Genomic DNA, 19,354 nt, shown 5'->3' with positions numbered 1-19,354 from the left:
AGTGAAAGTTAAAAAAAAGAAGAGTTCAGCTATGAAATCAGAGTGTCTGGCTTCAAATTCCATTTCTGATCCATGGAAATAGTCTTGAACCCAAGGCCATTCTCTGGGTCTGAGTCTCCTCATCTGTTAAATGGGTGGATGGCATGCCAGAGCTAGATCTATGATCCTTTGAGAATATTCATGTTGAAAAGATGAGTGACTGGTATACATCAGTTCTCTGTTCTAAGATCCCTTGTGGCATGGATATTTCATGTTCTAGTCTCTCTCTTCTCTGAGATCTCTACTACTGCCCTTCTAGTTATCACTTTACACCTCTCTAACCTTTAACTGAGAGCTCAAATCTTTTTTTTTTTTTTAGTTTTTGCAAGGCAGTGGGGTTAAGTGACTTGCCCAAGGCCACACGGCTAGGTCATTAAGTGTCTGAGGCCAGATTTGAACTCAGGGACTCCTGACTCCAGGGCTGGTGCTCTATCCACTGCACCGCCCCAAGAGTTCAACTCTTTTAGAAATTGTCCATATCCAGGACCTCCCTTCCTTTGCTCTCAATTTTTTCTGAACTCTCCCTACCCTAAAAAAAAAAAAAAAAAAAAAAAAAGCAAAATAAACAAACTTGAACAGACTGGGTCCCAAAGTCCTCATCACTCCCTTCCTTCTTGGCTAATTCACACAGTGCCTCTCATTCCAGAGAAACTGCCCTTTCCAAAGTTCAGTGACCTCTTCATTACCAAATAAAATAGCTTCTTCTCAGTCCTCATCTTTCTTATCCTCTCTGCAGAGACATTGTTGATCGCCCCCATTTTCTTGTGGATCCTCTCTCCTCTCTGGGTTTTTGGGACACTGCTGTTGTCTTCTGCTTTCTTCTTATCTGTGACTGATGCTTCTTTGTTGGATCTTTGTTCAAGTCACACTCACTGACTTTGGATATTTCCCAAGGGTTTGACCTGGTCCATTTTCTCTTCTCCTTCTATTCCCTCTTCCTTGGGGATCTCCTCAGCTCCCAAAAGTTCAGTGGTCACCTTTGTGCTGAAGGCCTTGATCCATATATAGGCATCTCAAATTCAGCATGTCCAAACTAAACTCAGTCCTCTAAAACCCAGCCTCTTCTGAACTTCTGCTATGGCTGAGGATGCCACCACCCTCCCAGTTACTAACATTTGCAAATCCAGTGATAAATTACATCATTTCTCCCTTGATCACTTTTACTCTCTTACATTTTATATATAAATATGTATATTTATATATAAAATGTAAGAGAGAGAGAGAGAGAGAGAGAGAGAGAGAGAGAGAGAGAGAGAGAGAGAGATCCCTTTCCCTCCACTCCAGTCCAGGTTCTCATCAGTCCCTATTCTTCCCAGCTTCAATCTCCCCTTAATTAATCCAACCTCAGCTGCCAATGTGATTTTCCTAAAGTCCAAATCTGACCATGTAATAGCATAACTCTGATGTATTCCAGTGGCTCCCTATTCCCTCCATGACCAAATATCAGGTTCTTTGATTGACATGTAAAGCACCTGTCCCCTCTCTAACTTTCCAAGTCTTCTTATGCTTTACTCCCCTCCAATAACTCCATAATTCAGTTCTATTGGCTTACATGCTAGTCAATGTTCTCTCTCTCCCCCACCATGTCTTGTTTTGGCCCCTTCACCTCCAATCTCTGACTTCTTTAAAACTGCTCAAAATCCACTTTCTGCAGAGAGGCACCCCCCCCCATATTGCTTTCCTCTTTTGGAGCATCTTGATTTATTCCCTACAGATCCTGTCCCTGACATCTACATGTACACATTAGAACATAACTCCCTGAGCAAAAGGACTATTTTTGCCTTTCTCTCTATCCTCAGAGCATCAGCCAGGCCCATTGCTGAGTGCTTATTAAAGGCTCATTTGACCAACTTGACTGGCACTGAGAGCCCTAAGCTCTGACTCCATGGTCTCATCCAACTTGGATGTCCAATGGATTCAGTCTAATAAGATTCAATTATACAATGAACCAAATACCAATCAGGTCAGATTCTCTGGACTCTCAGGATGTTGAGGAGAATAATACATTCTGAAAGAAGTCCAGGAAAAACTTGTCCCAGAAGAGGTCAAAAGTTGATCCCAACAATTGCTGCTCATTTCTGTTGGCACCAGATGCCAGTCGAGCATTCAGTTGCTCTTCTCTGAGGCCAAGCCCACCAGAAGGCACCTGCTCTCACTTCAGCAGCTGTCCCCTGGAGGTTTGGGGCTCACATTTCTTAGTGCTCATACCTACAGTGACAAGTCTCTCCCCAGTAGGAAGGGGACCAAGGTTCTTAAGAATCCAAACCCAGATCAGGTGCTGAGATACAAGAATGCTCAGTGAAAGATGGTTAGGCACAGCTGGGGATGTGCCTACTGACCACAGGGTAGGAAAACATAGTCAACCCAGCTTATCAATCAGTGCATTGCCTGGTACTTACTGTACCAGGCATTATGACAGACTTTGGGGCTAATGAGACTGAAGAGAAATAGCTCTTGACCTCCAGAAATTGACATTCTATGGATTTATTCGACAAGGTAATGGGGTTAAAGTGACTTGCCCAAGGTCACACAGCTACTTCATAATAATGCTTAGCAAGTATTTATTAAGTGCTGACTATGTGGCTGGAGAGTATCCTGAATTTGTTTTGTCATTTCAAAGAAAGATTTTGGGGTGGGGAGGATAGTTTTTCTTGGGCATGTTTGTCTTTGCCCTAACCAGATCTCCCCCTAGTCCTCAATACAGTCCTCTCTCCTGCACTGCTCTTCCCCCTCCTCTAACCTCTATCCTTTACAGTTGGGTGTCTTCTCTACCTTGAAACTTCACCTTGCTTATGTAAGGTAAAATGAGTCAAATAAAGGAACGTAGAATTGCTTTCAGCCCCTCTAATTCTTTTCCAAAGTCCATTTAAGTACAAAAATCCATCACAATAATCCTGCACTGAACTATAGTGAAGAGTACTGGATTTGTAATCCTAAGAATTGAGGCCTGACTCCTCACTATGACATGTCTTCCATGGGTCCAAATCCCTCCTTCTCCCTGGTAGTTAAGTTTCCTTATCTGTGCAGCAACTGGGTGACGGGAGAAGGTTAGGCTAGATGACTTCTAGCTCTAACTCTGACATAATAATCTTATATATCCCTAAACTTATTGGGATGGGGATCGGGACAACATCATTAATGAAAGAAGCTGCTAACGAGAGAGATTTTGTTGTAAATTTGTTTGCATGTTGTCTCCCCCAATTAGATTGTAAGTTCCTTGAGGGTAGGAACTACTATCTTGCTCCTCTTTTTGTATACCCAGTGTGTGGTACACTGCCTGGCACAAAGCAGGTACTTAATAAATGTTTTGTTTTGTTTTTTTAGTTTTTTTTCAAGGCAATGGGGTTAAGTGGCTTGCCCAAGGTCACACAGCTAGAGAATTATTAAGTGTCTGAGTTCAGATTTGAACTCAGGTACTCCTGACTCCAGGGCCGGTGCTCTATCCACTGTGCCACCTAGTTGCTCCTTAATAAATGTTTATTGATTGATTCCAGTGAGAAAACACCTACTGACAGTGCTGATCAACAATTATTCTAAAATTATAATTTTAGAGAGTTGCTCAGGAAGCCTCCAAGGTTGACAAATCATAAATCTCATGCTGGAAGGTACTTTAGAAACCATCTCATTCAATTGCCTCATTTTTCATCTGAGAAAACTGACCTACTCAGAGTCTCATATTTGGCAGGAAACTGGGAATAAATGAGTCTGGGTCTCATCATTTTGGAATAGCAGGTTTAAAATAGAGAAAAAATGTTTTTTTAAGAGTTTACTATGAGCATAGAGCAAGGCATTGTGCTTCAAACTGGGGCCAAATACAGAATAGGTGGATGGTGGTCTCAGCGGGGGGGGGGGGGGGGGGGGGGTGAGGAAGGAGGTGTCTGCCAAGGTCTGAGGGCTTCGTCTCTTATCAATTTCCACCACCTCTCACCCATTTCACCTCTGCAACACTGAGTCAACTTCCGGTCTCCACCATCTCTAGGCCATTTTGCCTCCGCATCATCTCCATATCCTCTGATGTTGTCCCCCTCTGGAGCAGTCTTTTCATCATCTCATGCCTGGGCTACAGCAACAGCCTACCCGAAGTCCCTTTTCACTATAGTCCTGATGTTGTGGCCTAAGTGAAGGCCTGGTGCTCTAGACAGCAATCAAAGTTCACATGGGGAGTGGAATGGATGGTTTAGATAGGGATTGGGATAGATGGGGATCATCTGCGTATTGATAACTGAACTCATGGAGGCCAACTAAGATCACCAACTGAGACAATACAAAGGGAAAAGAGAAAGGCTCAGGACAGAGCCCTGAAGGACTGAGATAGAATTGGTGAGTGTGAAAGAGTGTCAAAAGTGGGGAGAGGAGGAGAGGACAGGCAAGGCAGGGGTGATGACTTGGGAAAGAACTGAGGGATGGAGGGATTGGAGGTCATGTTGAGGATGAAGAGCAGGGTTTGGGGCCACAAAGAGGCAAAGGGAAAGTTACAGTACATCACTCATCATCAACAAGAGGACTTTTAATAGGTCATCAATGATGTTAATGAGAACTCATTTTCAGAGCCTTCTCTACACTAGGACTTGTTCACATCTCACCCTCTCAATTTCTGCTCCCTGAAGTCCCTGCTCCATCTTCTCTGTCCCCACAAAGGCTCCTTTGATAACTCCCCCTCTGAGTTTGATCAGGTTCATAGGGTCAAAGACTTAGGGCTATAAGGGATCTCGGAGGCAAAGTAAGACCTAGAAATAGCCTAGAGGATAGTGAATTGAGCACTAGATTTACAGGTAGAAGACCTAGGTTCCAATCCTACCTCAGCCACTTATCTGTGTGGTCCTGATCAAGTCACTTTACCCTGGTGGCCTTAGTTTCCTCATCTTAAAATAAACAGATTGGCCTGGGAAGGAGGACCCTTTCAATTTGAAATCTCTGATCTTATGGCCCTGGGCAAGTTAATTACACTTTTGGAATCTTGGTTTCTTAATCTGAAAAAAATTGGAGCTAATGCTCACGTGACAACTGACCTCAGAGTTCTCATAAGAAAAATATTTGGTGAGGCCACCTTCCAGTGTTTTTATTTTTCTTTCTCTGCCACCCACCCCAAGATTTGTGCTTCTGATGTTTACCTAAAATAATCTAAACTGGGCATCTGACCACAACAGACCATGGCTTCAGGAAGGAGAGAAATTAGTCACCCTCCCACCCTGGGAACCTGAATATAGCAACTGGGCAAGACAGAATTCTGGGCAGAGGGTGGGAACAAGCCAGACTATGGTGACTGGAGGTCACCTTGTTCACATCTCACCCTCTCAATTTCTGCTCCCTGAAGTCCCTGCTCCATCTTCTCTGTCCCCACAGAGGCTCCTTTGACAACTCCCCACTCTGAGTTTGATCAGGTTCATAGGGTCAAAGACATAGGGCGGCTAAGGGACCTCGGAGGCAAAGTAAGACCTAGAAAACTTGACTTGCTCAAGGTCACATATGTATTGTCAGAGATGAAATCAGAACTTGGGTTGTTGGATCCTGGATCTAGATTCATCTAATTCCTTTATAATAGGGAGAAAGAAACTTAGACTTCTTCCTCTGTAATAGATTCCAAAGTCAAGAGTTAAGTGTCATACAGATTGAGTGGTAGAGCCAATATTTGAACAGAGCTTCGTAGACCTAGACATATCTAGTCCAACCTGTTCATTTTTGTGGAGAAGGAAACTGAGGCTCAGGGAGGGACTTGCCCAAGGGGAGTTCCAACATTTCTAGTTTCTGTAACCCAGGTATCATGAATGCCTCTTACAAAGAACACAGTGGGGAAGGAATCTTGAGAGGGAGGGAAGGACATGGCCCTCTCCAGGTTCTGGAAGGGAGTTTGAGGTCTTGGGGCAAACTCTTCCAGAATAACAAAGAACAATCTGAACAAGTGAGCAGAGTAGCATGGGGATAGGTGTGGGGGGAAGGGGAGATCCTGGGAGGAATCAGGGAGCAGGGGCCCAGGACAAACAATGAGACTGGTGGAGCCAATCTAAGAACAGCAGTTTTCAGGGGAGAAGAAAAGCCTCTCTAGACTTCCAGATCTCAGGGGAGATCACTTATTAACATGAGAAAGTATAGACCTATCAGACTCTCAAATACAGGAAAGATCTCATCACCCTCAGTGCTGATACTGGGGACCTTCTTAGTGGCAAGTTTCCAATCTCCCTTCTCAGTCTGACTTCTCCCTTTCAGGTCTTCAGGATCCAGCCCAACTGGTTCACTCACTTTCAGCATCTCCTACCTCTGTGTATACATACAGGCCATCCTCCAAGTCTGACATGCACTTAGACCTCTACCTTTGAGAGGTTCAATTCCTAAGGGCTGTCTCTGCCTCTTTTATTCCCAGTGTTTATTGGACCCATAGCAGACACTGAATAGATGTGGACTGGCTGGGTTAGGGCTGAGGTGAACCAATACCTCTCGAAAGCTCAGCTTGCTGTCTAGGTCCTCATCCACCTCCTTGATCATGTTCTTAAGCCCCAGGTGGGTCTGGGGGGCTCCAAGTTTCTCCATCATCAGCTTCAGTTCCATCAGGTCAATGTAACCATCCTTGCCAGAGTCATACCTGTAGGTTCAAAGAAAGAGGCTGGGGTTAGCAGGAGGGAAGGTCAAGTCCATCCCACAAGCATTCATTGAGTCTCCTGGTTCAGGCAGAGTGGTTCCTCCAGATTCCAGGCACCCTGGGTACCAGGACCACAGATATGGGTGGCCCTCACTCATTGGCTTAGGAGATCTCAGACACATCTAATTCCAAATGCTAATCAGGTGTTCATTATGAAGGCATACTGAGCAGCTACTGAGGCTGAGCCAGATACAGGCAGTAGTGAGGGGAGAATTTGGGGTTCAATTCCTGCCTCAGTTTCCTCATCTATAAAATGGGGAGAGGGGGTCTAGTTGATCTCAGAGATCCCTCTATGTGTGATACTGTTTGTAAGGAGAGGAAAAGTGGACAGGGAGGAGACAAGGGAAGAAGAGCTTGTTTTACTTCCAGATTTAATTGTGTTTCTGTAGTACAAGAGCACTGGCTTTGGAGTCAGAGGACTTTGGGTTCAAATCCTACCTTTTTTTTTAACTACTTGGACATTTGCCACCAGTATGTACTTGGCCAAGATTCATTTTTCTTAGCCTCAGTTTCCTCACCTGTAAAAATGAGGGGGAGGGCTGCCTGGAGGAAGCAGCCCCTTTTCTGGTAACCTCTGAGTCCTAGATGACTGACTATGATTCTAAGTCTTGTTGTTTGCCACTGTTGGGTGGGCACACTTACTCATCCCAGTTTCCCCAGCTCTCCGAAAAGAGGACTTGGGCTAGATGGCCTCCCGAGGTCCCTTCCGGAACTAGATTTCTGCCCTGCCGAAGGGCATCCTCAAGAAATGTTTCTTGACAAGACTAATCTATAAGAAATGACAAGTGCTAAAAGACATAGAACCCTCAACTGTGGCCAAGAAGAGTGGTTAGAATCAGAAACGTAGGGGCACAGAGGTCATCGACTCCAAACCTCCCATGCCCTTTTAATAGAGCCTAATGCCACATGAGCAGCCAGAATCAGTGATGAGATTTAAGCCCAGTCCCGATTCCAAGGCCAAGGTGCCTTCCATTGGATCCTGCTGCCTCCCTCCTCCTAAATAAAACAGTGGAGAGTTTTACAGCATTATCAGGTTTGCAAAATTCACTTTCTCATTAGATCTTCACAAACACCCAGGGAGGGAGGCACAATCATTATCTCCATTTTGCTCAGGGTTTAGGTTTCTTGCCCAAGGTCACACAGCTACTCAGTGTCTTGAGATGGGATTTGAACTCAGTTCATGAAACTGACACCTCGATCCAGAGCCACCTATTGTAGGATTATCCCCCTTCAAGCAATGAAGACATAATGACAAGTATTTAAAGCTTTCTTGGAAACTCAGAAGTAGAACTGTCTGGAACTTAAAAGATCTGTTTGAGGCTATAAAAAGAAGCAAAAACCTGCAGTCCCAGGCTTGGAATTTCACTAGTAGAGGACAGGTGTCAAGCTTCATTATTCTCCAGATTAAAATGTAATTGTAAAATATCTACCAAAATACATAAAAATACAATGGGACATAGAAAATGCTAGTAGATAAGTCTTCTAACTCAATAAAAAACTGGCATGGATAAGATTTAAGACCTAGCATAGCTAACTCCTGGGGAGGAAAGTCCTCCAGGTGGCCTAGAGCTTTGGTGGTTAGGTGACTTGGTCAAGGTCACACAGACTATGTAGCAGAGACAGGACACCACAGGATATAGAGAAAAAATGTGACCCAGTGGGAGAGGGTAGAAGGGGATAGAATCAGGAAAAGACAATGGATGCCTGCCTCTTTCTTTCTACTGGCAGCCCCTGGCACTCTCTCAGTGCCAGAAGCTGCCTCACCCTCTACAGCAGAACCACTCTCAAAGGTCAAAGACTTGCCACCTCAGAGACTGTGCCTTAGGCTCCGGTGACAATTCCCAAAGAGCATTGCAGAATTCTGGAGGTCAGGTCACTCCTGCCTGCAGAGTGACCATTGAAAGAGTGGTCAAAGTGAACCAGGGACCAACATTAGCCTCCAGGGAACAACAAAGGGGACTCTCGACTTGGAATATTGCCCTGACTGGGAAAGTCACTCCTGTGGGTCTCAGTTTCCTCATTTGTACAAGAAGATACTACTATCTGTCACTAGAGTTCTACCCTCTGGGGCCCAAATGGAGCAAGGGTGACCCTTTCCCATGATAACCCTCCAGTCCAGGTTGGTTAACTTAGTCCAGTCTTAACCTAACTTCTGAATACTTTATTCTCTTCCCTTCAGCTAACCTCCCAAGTTGCTCCTGCTATTGTTCTGCCCCCTCTGCTTCAGTCTCTTTTGCAGTCTGGGTCCCTCTCCAGGATCTGTCCTCAGACCTCTCTTCATCCTTCTTTGTTATCTCTTCCTGGACCCTCTCCTCCACTCCCATGGCTTCTACTCTGCAGATGGATCACCTTTCTAAAATATTAAGATGTCTGAGACTAACTAGTTCATACCTTTCATTTTACAGATGAGGGAAACCAAGGCCAGAAAGATTAAGGTCACTGAGACCCAGGTCATCCATGTTATAAACATGACTTGACCTCAGCTCCTCTGCCTCCAAAGGCTCTATGTCACCCATCTACCTCTGGAATTTTGGCTCTCTCAGTCTTTAGACAGAGCCTTGGACCCCTAGGCCTGCTCACTTATAGGACATTACTACCTGAATGCTCCACTAGCATCTCAGACTCAACATGTTTACAACTAAGGACCTGAGTTTATATCTTAAGTCTTCAATTTATTATCCATGTAAGAAGGAATTCAAAATCCTTAGAAGGGATTTAAGACAATTTAATGCAACCTTAACCAGAAGTTTCATTTTGCTCCTTTGCAAAATGAAATGGTTGGACTCCTGGGCCCTTCTAGCTCCAAAAGAATGATCCTAGGAACTGAAGGGGGAATGATCACCACCAGAGAATGCCTACCCAGACCTCGAAAGACCAAGGTAAATGTGTCCATATAATAATAATATTATTATTATTAGAACTTCCAAAGTCCTGGGTTTTCTACCTGGATAGACAGTTCTGCACTCAAGAAGCTTCCTCTCCACCTCAACTTCTCCCAAAGGTTGGAAGAGAAATGGGGATGGAAATAATTATGGAAAGGTGGAAATGTCTGTCCTTCATTCTCAAAGAAGGCCATGACATCAGGGAGGTGATGCCCTGACAAGCACATGAATTGGATTTGAGTGAGGGGGCAGTCACCAGCCTCACCTTCTCCATGCCCAAGGTCACACAGCTAGTAAGAGTATTCAAACTCTGGTCCTCCTGACTCCAAGGGCAGTGCTGTATCTACTGCACCACTATCTACTGCTCGGAGCACTGGCCCTGGCTTCATGAGGGCCTGAATTTAAATCCATCCTCAGATACTTAATACTTGCTTAGCTGTTTTATTTTATTTATTTTATTTTAATTTCATTTATTTATTTATTTGTTTGTTTGTTTGTGTTTGTTTGTTTGTTTATTAGGTTTTTGCAAGGCAAAGGGGGTTAAGTGGCTTGTCCAAGGCCACACAGCTAGGTGATTATTGTCCTGACTCCAGGGGCGGTGCTTTATCCACTGTGCCACCTAGCCGCCCCAATAGGAATTTTATAAACACATGTTGAATTAAATTATTGTTCTCAGTTCATTCTTCATGCTGTCCACTGGAAGAGGTTTTTTTCTCTAGTCCCATTCCATCACTCTTACAGATGATGAAACTGAGGCTGGGGTTGGGCTTTTGCCAGCAAGCCTGGGGCGGAGATAAGAATGGCATTCTGGGACTTCCAGGGCTATTCTCCAGATACCCTAAAACTCCACCAACTTTCCCATGTCTCTTTGCCTTCTTTGTATTTCTTATCTCTCTCTCAGCACAATGACATTCCACTATGTTCATTGGAAATATGGGCTGTCTCCAACAGATAATACAGCTATGAATAGATTCCGAGATTTTGTAGCAGTATCCCAGGGTCAAAGGGCGCAAGCAGCTGATAACCCATTGTGCAATGCCATAGTCCTTTCTTAGGAAGATTGCACCAAAATTCAGAGGCACCGTGAGGAGGGGGGGGGGTGTGCCTTCTGCCCCAGTCCTATTACCGGTGAATTTAATTTGATCATTCTGGTGGTTGAAAATTAGAACCTTAGAACTGTTTTAATTTATTTTTCTGATATAGAAACAATTTCTTGGGTGGCTACTGACAAAGTATGTATCTTCCTGTGCCTATTGAATCCTTTGACCACTTTGCCTCTGGGAAATGGATTTTAGTCTATTCAATTCTGGTAAACTCCTTACAGATTTGGGGAGATGGATGTGTCAAGACATATTTCTTGCCCCTAATCTCTCTTTTTTAAATTTAATTTAATTTTATCTTTTTTATTTATTTTTAGTTTTACAATTTCCCCCAGTCTTGCTTCCCTCCCCCCACATGAGGCAGTTTGCTAGTCTTTACATCATTCCCATGATATGCATTGATCTAAGTTGAATGTGATGAGAGATCATATCCTTAAGGAAGAAACATATAGCCCTAATCTCCATTAGGTTGATTAACTTTCCTTTCTTGGATAATGATCCCTGACACCTTTGTATATTAGATATTTTTTAAAAAAGATGAAGACTGAGTCAAATATAACTTGATTTAGTTGATGCCAAAAATGGGAAGCAGAAAAAAGAACAGATATAGATATAGACCAACCCATTTCCCAAGAAAGTCTGTCAAGTAACAATATATCTCAAAAATAAAGAGACAAAAAGACTTCAGAAGCAAAAATACTTGTCTCATCAAGTAGAGAGTGATGGCATCCCAAAGCAATGCTAATTTAAAATAGAAACTTGTTTGGGCAAGTAAAAGGATGGCAAAAGATCTGAGGAGTATTAACTTGTCAAATCAAAACAGGAAGGAAATACAAGTTTACAGAAAGTTTATATAAAGACAACAGAATGTAAGCTCAGGAGGGTAGAGACAGTTAACATTTTTTTTGGTATCACCAAGCACAATATCTTAAATACAGTGGTTTCTTATAAATTATTATTATTGCTTGCCTTAATAGAGTGCCTCCTGGGTACCAAGCACTCTGTTAAACAAATATCTCATTTGATCCTCATGACCCACATTGGTCCATAGCTGCTATTAACCCCCTTTTACCAAGGAGGAAACTGAGGCTCTGAGTGCAAATGACTCACTTGTGGTTCTATATTTTTGTAACTAAAGGATAAGAACAAGAAAGCAAAAATAAATCTCAGATGAAGCTATTAAAATGATATAAGGTTATAAGAAAAATGCACTAAATCATTATTGATTAGAGAAAGGCGAATTAAAACAGTTCTGAGGTATAACTCATAGCAATCAGATTGGCCAGTATGAAAAAAAAAAAGAAAAAAGATCAGTGTTGGAAAGAATGTGAGAAAACTGGGACATTAAAATTCATTGTTGGAGGAGTTACCAACTAATCCAACCATGCTGGAGAGTAATTTGGAACTGTGTCCAACCACTCATAGTTCCACATTCCAAAGAGATCATAAAAAGGAAAAAAGATGCACAAGTACAAAAATATTTATAGCAGTGGCAAAGAGTTGGAAATGTAAGGGATGCCAATCAATTGAGTTTATGGATGTGTTAGAATACTATGTTCTGTAAGAAATCATGAGTGACTGGACTTCAGAAAAGCCTGAGAAGATTGGTATGAACTGATGCTGAGTGAAGCGAGCAGAACTTGGAGAACACTGTGTACACTATCAGCAACCACTTACTCATCTCAGCAGTACAATAATCAAAGACAATTCTAAAGGACTTGTGATGGACAATACCATCCCCATCCACAGAAAGAAAATTGGAGACTGAAGGCAGACCAAAGCAGACTATTTTTCATTTTAAAAATCTGTTTTATGATTTATATCTTTTACTCATCTCATGGTTTTTTTTGGTTCCCTGTTCTGACTCTCACAACTTGACTAATATGGAAATATATTTAACATGGTTATATAAGATTACTTACTGTCAAGGGCAAGGATGAAGAGAGGGAGAAAAATGTAAAACTCAAAAATCTTACCAAAAAATGAATATTGAAAAATATCTTTGCATGTAGTTGAAATAGTAAATGAATTAATTTAAAAAAAACCAAGCAAATAAGCACAGTTCAAAATAGACCAGATTTCTAACACAGATCCCAGTGGTCCAACTGCAGACCACTGTTTACTGGACCTTTGTCAAGGCTGTGTCAGGAAAGAAATGACTCCAGAACCTTCTTTTATCAGCCTCTGTGGTTTGCCCCTCCTTTGCTAACCACCCAGGGAGATTGGAATTCTAGTCCAGGAAGGTAGCAAAAATCAGTTAGAGGCCAAGGGTTTATCCCTCCCTTAATCATATAAGCTGTTCTATCTTAGGATCATAACACATATCCAGGCCCTGGGTTTTTCTCCCTTCTTGTGAATAATAACATTTTAATAGCACTTAAAAGTTTGCAGAATCCTTTATAAACACTGTCTCATGGAGACCTCACAAGCAGCCTGTGAAGCAGAAGTGTTGGTATGGACTCCATTTTACAGATGAGGAAGCTGAGGTTTGGACCTAGAACTGCCTTCTTCCTTGGCTGGCTCTCTGAGGGGGAAGATCTTATCCTGCCCTTGTAGCAGCACAGAATTGGAAGGAGTGGGGGTGCCTAAGAGTATGGCTGAACAAAGGACAGTGTGAAGACAAGAGACAACAGGAAGCTTGTCCATTTATGGCTGAAAGGGTTCTTTGGAGGCATTGGGTCCAATCCCCTCATTTTACGGATGAAGGCTCAGAGAGGATGAGTACCTGAAAGAAGATGCCTACTCTGTGCCAGGGGCTATCCTGGAGGCTTATGAAGGAATGAGAAGTAGCTACCCTTCAAATCTTATCCTTGCCCCTACCTAGATGTGTGACCTTGGGCAAAGTCACAGCTCTGTGTTCTTTAGTTTCCTCCAGGGGGCTGGACTAGATGACCTCCAAGGTCTCCTTTTGCTAGAGTCCACTCCCCATCTATGGATGGGGAAAAGGGAAGCCCAGAGAGATTTAGGTGCCAAGCACTGAGGCTACAGAGACCAAAAGGGACAATGCACAGAACGGGAGCCTGGTAGTTCCACCTTCAAACTGCCTTCTCCCCACAATTCCCCCACGCAAGGCAGTCCTAGACAGAGAGCAATGGGGTAGTGGTGAACCAGGCCCAGAGAGAAAAGAGCAGGTTCCAACCTGTAGGTCTCTGCCCACAGCACAGGCAAACAAACCAGTAGTTTCAAGGAATGTCTGGCATCTGTGCCCCTAGAAGGTTTTTCCATCCATCTACCAGCAGTCCTTCAGGTTTACAAAACAAGAGGCCAATGATCAGCACTGCCCTGGAAGAGGGAGGCCAGGCCAGGATGGACTCGGGTCTGGAGAACTGGACTCTCCTGCACCTCTCAGGGGAGAAGCAAAAAAAGAGAAGGGTCCAGGATGATGCTCCCGGCTAATAAAGAGTAGGGAAGAGAAGAAGCAAAACCTCCCCACCCCAACACTCAACTTTAAAAAGATGGGCCTTGGTCAAAGAGTAGGTTTGACCAGATAATCCATTTCCAGATGGGCTAATTGAGATTAAACTCAGGAGAGTGGAAGCATTCCTGGCCACTGGCTGAAGTTGTCTGGAACCATCAGGGAGCTGTAGGGAGCACCCATACAGAAAACAACCCTGCTATTTCTATTATTATCATCATTATTATTATAACAATAGCCAGCACATTTATGAAGCATTTTGAGGTCTATAAAATGTTTTGCAGATGTTATTTAATTGAATCCTGGCAACTAAGGTATAATTATTATAATCCCATTATACAGAGTTATTAAAATTTATCATTGTGACTCAAGCTGGAAGGGAAATCAGAGGCCAAGCCCAACTCTCTCATTCACAGGGGGAGAAAATGAGGCTCAAAGAGGGGGAAGCTCCTTACCCAAAGTCAGTGTGGTTTAGGGTTTGATCTGGAGAGAACCAAGTTCAAATCTTGCCTCTGTCACTTAATTGCAGTATGACCTTGGGCAAGTCACTACCACTCAATGGGTCTCAGTCTTCTCCCTTGTAGAATTCGGGAGGAGCTGAACTTGACCTTTGTAAGGACTCTGCCAGATCCCTTACTATGGGCAACATGAGTCACTGGGGTCCAGAGGTGGGAATTGATCTCAGGTCCCAGGGCTCTTTCCACTGAACCACACTGTCCCCAGTATCTCTAAGCATTCCTTAGGACCAAGGTCAAGTCAAACTTGGGGCAACTGGGAAAGGAAATGGAAAATAGAGGAGGGGTCATAGCTGAGAGATGAAGATACAGGATGGACCAGGATAGAGAAGAAATGAAAATCAGAAGTCTGGAAGACACCTCCTGGTGTCTGCAGGGAAGTCTTCTTCCCCCATGGGGATGGGGATCCTTGGAAGCATCCCTAATTTCCCAGAGGGCCCATCACCCACATTTGCCATCTTCTGCCCCTCCCACTCCACCAGCACCAGGCCAAAAGCCCCCTTCCCTCTCTGTTGTTTACATCTCTCAAATATTTGTAGGTTTACCATGTCCTGGGTCACTTCTGCTCCAGGCTCTCCTTACACCAAGGGGCTTTCATCTGTCTTTCCTGTTATCTTCCTGAGACATATTTGGGTTCCTAGATTTCTTTACCTCCCTCCTTGACTCCCCCATCTCTCCTCTCTCTCTCAAAAAGGATACCAAGATGTCTTGAGTGTGGAATGTGGAATATTGTCAAAGAGAATGACTCCCCCCGTCTCTGGGGCCCTATTTCCCCCCTGGGGTCTGCTTCCCTTTGACTCAGTCCCAAATAGCAGACTAAGTTTACCCACTTTTGGCAACTGGAAAGCTAGATCTAGTCTTAGTCCTCTGGGTCAGGATAAATAATTAACATTATTTACTGAGTGTCTCTGAGAAGGCCACAGAGAGCCTGCCAAACATAAATTAACTTCTTCAGAATTGGAAATTTGGAGCTAGATGGACCTCAGGGACCATTTAGTTCACACCCCCTCATTTTCCAGATGAGGAAACTGAGGCCCAGGAAAAAACAGTTGGCCCCAAAGTCAAACAGGGGTGGGTAAAAGTCGAAGGTGGGATTTGAATCCCACTCCTCTGATACCTCAGAGTCAGAATTATCCCAACACAGTGATAGGGAGGGTCCACTAAGGCCCCAGGATCAAAGATAAGAAGGGTCCAGAGGCCAAGCTCCTCCAGTTGCCTCATTTTATAAAAAAAGAAACTGGGGCCCAGAAAAACTAAGTGGATAGAGATCTTGGCAGCTCCCCACTACCTTCTGTCCTCTGATCGGTGGACAGTCATGAATTCCCAACTTTCATTTAAGGGGGAGCTCCGTTTGGATTTCTCACTCCTCACTTTGGTACTTCTCAGGCCTCCTGTTGGGAACCACTTCCCCCCTCCCCCTTCCACTTCCCATTAGACTGTAAGCTGCCAGAGGACAGGGCTCTTTTTGTACTTTTGGTATCTGTACCCCAGGACTTAGCATAGCTAGAGCCTAACACATAAAAGACCTAGATAAATGTTGTTAGATTGAAGAGATTTTGCTCAAACATCAAATCTGAGCCTAGATTCACTGACTCACCCTATAGTATCTGCTAGTTTCCCAGTCTTCTCCATTATTCTGTCATCATTTTGCCCTACTCAAAGGGCCTCCCCATGTGGCACCAGAAGTAAAGAAATCAGAACTAAGCTTAGAGGTTCTGTAGGATAATAAAAGTCAACAGGTTCATAAATAAGGACCCATTTTATGCAGAAAGCATTTACACAATTCTTCTGCCCACTCCTCAAGGAGCCATCAGGGCAGCAATTCTCCCTCTGCCTCTTTTGAGTCCTCTTCTCCCTCAGTTTGCTCCACCATTTATATTAGGGAGATGAAAATACTTTTAAAATTTACTGATACATCCTTTTCTTTCTTTTTGTGGTTCAGACCTAGGATTCCATTGGTTCAGGTTACTCCCAGTGAAGAAACTCAGGTTAGCACCTGCTAAGTTGGAAAGTAACCTAAGGGCACTAAATAGTTAAACCTGTGGCCAGTATAGATCTTAACTTAATCCCCCAGCTAGTAATAACGTTTGGCCTTCATTCCAGAAGACCATGACATCAAGGGAGGTGTTGCCATGACAAGCATGTGAATTGGCTTTGAGTGAGGAGGTGCCTCATTTTCTCCTCTAGAGCCATCCGGGTCAAATGATCAGATACAAATCAGGATGACATGGCCCTGGATGTGAGGTAATCAGGGTTAAGTGACTTGTCCACCAGTGTGTGAGGGTGGATTTGAACTCAGGTCCTCCTGACTTCAGAGCCTGAAACTCTACCCACTATGCCACCTGCCTGTCCTTCCCCGGGTTAGACTTTTTATTAATGTATGACAAAACAAGTTTGTGAACACATTAATTTAGGTTGCATTGTTCTATAATTTTGGAACTCAAGGGGCAAAGGGTTAGAGGAAGATGGTGATGAGAAGCAAGCCTTCTACTCCCCCAGCCCTTCTTGCTTGGAATTCCAAATGAAATCAGAAAAATGGAAGCTAATGTTTGTGTAACAGGACAGTGTGACCCAGTGAGTGTAGGATTCTGAGTCTGTGTGACCTTGGGCAGAGAAGAGCCCAACTCTCTTGGCTCAATCCTTCCCTGCAAAATGAGGGAGTTGACCTGTCATGTCCCTTCCATCCTCCCTCCACATACTAGAAAGATGTGGGTAGCATCTAGTTCAGCCTCCATCCTTAGAGTCAAAGCACAAACCGAATAGCTTAAAATTGGGGTTTCTGGGTCTGCCCACATCTACCACTGCCTTTCCCCCCCCAAGGATGCGGATCAAAACAACCAGGTGAGGCTGATCATGGTAGGTAGGGAGATGATCTACCTGGGGGGAAATGGGGTTCCCAGATTAAGTAAATACAGGATCTATACAAAATCCATCCACAAACACTTCATCTAGGCCCGAATTGAGCATTTAACACAATTCTTCTGCCCACTCCCCAAGGAGGCCACCAGGGCAGCAACTCTCCCATTGACTCTTTTGAGTCCTCTGCTTCCTGATACATCCTTTTCTTAATTTTTTGGTCCAGACCTAGGATTCCATTGGTTCAGGTTACTCCCAGTGAAGAAAGATTAGTCCATACTAAGAACTCACTCCCTTCAATTACTTCCTGAGATGTTCCCTCTTCCTTGAGGCTCAGTTCTGAGGTCCCCTCTTTGGGGAAGTCTTCTCTGATTCTCCCCTTCCTAGATATTAATGCTCACCCCCCCACCTCCAATTAACCTGTATTTACTTTTGTTCAGGTTGAATTCCCCCCTAGTAGAAGAAAAACTCTGAAAGAAAGATCTGCTTTTGGGTGGGTCCTCTGACCCAAGAAAGACTGAGAAAAACCAATGAGAAATATTTAACAAATTTTGTGTTCCAGCCACTGGGACTCTCCCTCCTTTTAAAAGAGCTTGTGATGTGATGGGAAGACAATGAAGAATGATTGTCAAACTTAGGAAGGCCACAGACAAGACAACAGGAATGTCTGCACCAGTGAGATCAGAGACCCCCTCAAATCACCCCTGGGTGTGAGGGCACTTCATTCACATTTGTCAAATGGAGCAGAATCTTCACAATGGCTCCATCCTCCAAGGGCACCTCTCCCTAGAGGCTAAATTAGGAAAGATGCAACGATTAGGCTGGAGGAGTTCACGGATCATGTGGTTCTTTGGGTTAGAGTTATGTCAATCTGGCATTACACTCCCGAACTGGCAACATATCCATGACCTCATCATTCCAGACTCAATAAAGAGACCCTGGCTGCAGAGTGAAAGGCTGCTGCTCTTCCCACCCTCCCTCTGGAGAATTCAGAAGCCGGCTTTCAGTTCTGTGCAGACTGTCCTGGAGTTCATGACTAGTCGGATTCCAGGGACTGGACTCATTATCTCCCCCACCCTCCCCTCCTCTTAGGGACCAGCTGAGCCCCAGAGTAGAATGGCCAACCTGCCCTGGATTCCCTGCCCCCTCCACTTCCCACATTTCCAGCATCCCTTGCTCCATCCTGAGGACTTGCTAGGATGCCCAAAAGTTTGCAGTGGAAAGAGCACACAGGATTAGGAGTGGAGTGCGGAGTTTGAGTTGAATTCTAGGGCTCTGTCACTGAAGAAGGCAGTCTGGTACAGTGGGGGTGGGCAGTCAGAGGGCCTGGATTCAAATCTTATTTCTATTGTCTCTTATCTGTAGGACCTTGGACAAATCCTGTAATTTCTTAGGCCCCATCTTTTGTCGTCTGGAAAGTGAGAGGGGGAGGGGGGGTTGAACCCTGCCTGGTAATCTAACTTCCTTTACAACTTGATGTAGTGACAAGTCACAGTGCCTCAGTTTCCTCATCTGTAAAAAATGGTGATCTATGGCCTCTCCTGGCTCAACTCTGAGCCAGGATCCTTTTATGCTACCTTACAGTCAAGTTGACAAGATATTTGAGAAGGCACAGAGGTGAGGTGTAGACAGCAAAAAGCTTGGCTCTAGGCTGATTGATGAAGAATACCCTGGGAGTGATGGGCAGAGTGGCTGGCTAAGGGCCTAGAGATCACATGTCCAACCTCTTCAATGGACACATCTGAAAACTTGGGACTTGGGCCTCTCCCCACCCCCAGGTCCTAAGTGCCAGAGACAGCACTAGAGCAGAGCACTAAGTTCTCTGACCTGTGGGCATTACTGATCACTTGTCCTCAGGGACTGAAAAAGCAAATCAGTCAGAAGCAGTTTTTCTAGATGGGATGCCATCATAA

At 44.2% G+C, this 19,354-nt stretch overlaps 1 protein-coding gene across 1 annotated transcript in view; it reads right to left on the bottom strand.

Moving 5' to 3' along the window:
• Nucleotides 1–19,354, bottom strand: part of LOC141489066 (EF-hand domain-containing protein D1-like) — a 46,899-nt gene that overhangs the window by 12,158 nt on the left and 15,387 nt on the right. The window contains exon 3 of the mRNA XM_074189685.1: nucleotides 6,469–6,616. Within this exon, the coding sequence (XP_074045786.1) occupies nucleotides 6,469–6,616 (148 nt within the window). The remainder of the gene's footprint in view (nucleotides 1–6,468; nucleotides 6,617–19,354) is intronic.

The sequence above is a fragment of the Macrotis lagotis genome, chromosome 5 (assembly GCF_037893015.1).
Source record: "Macrotis lagotis isolate mMagLag1 chromosome 5, bilby.v1.9.chrom.fasta, whole genome shotgun sequence".
Taxonomy (NCBI): domain Eukaryota; kingdom Metazoa; phylum Chordata; class Mammalia; order Peramelemorphia; family Peramelidae; genus Macrotis; species Macrotis lagotis.
Note: the sequence above shows the minus strand (reverse complement) of the source record. Positions and strands in the feature narration are given on the sequence as shown.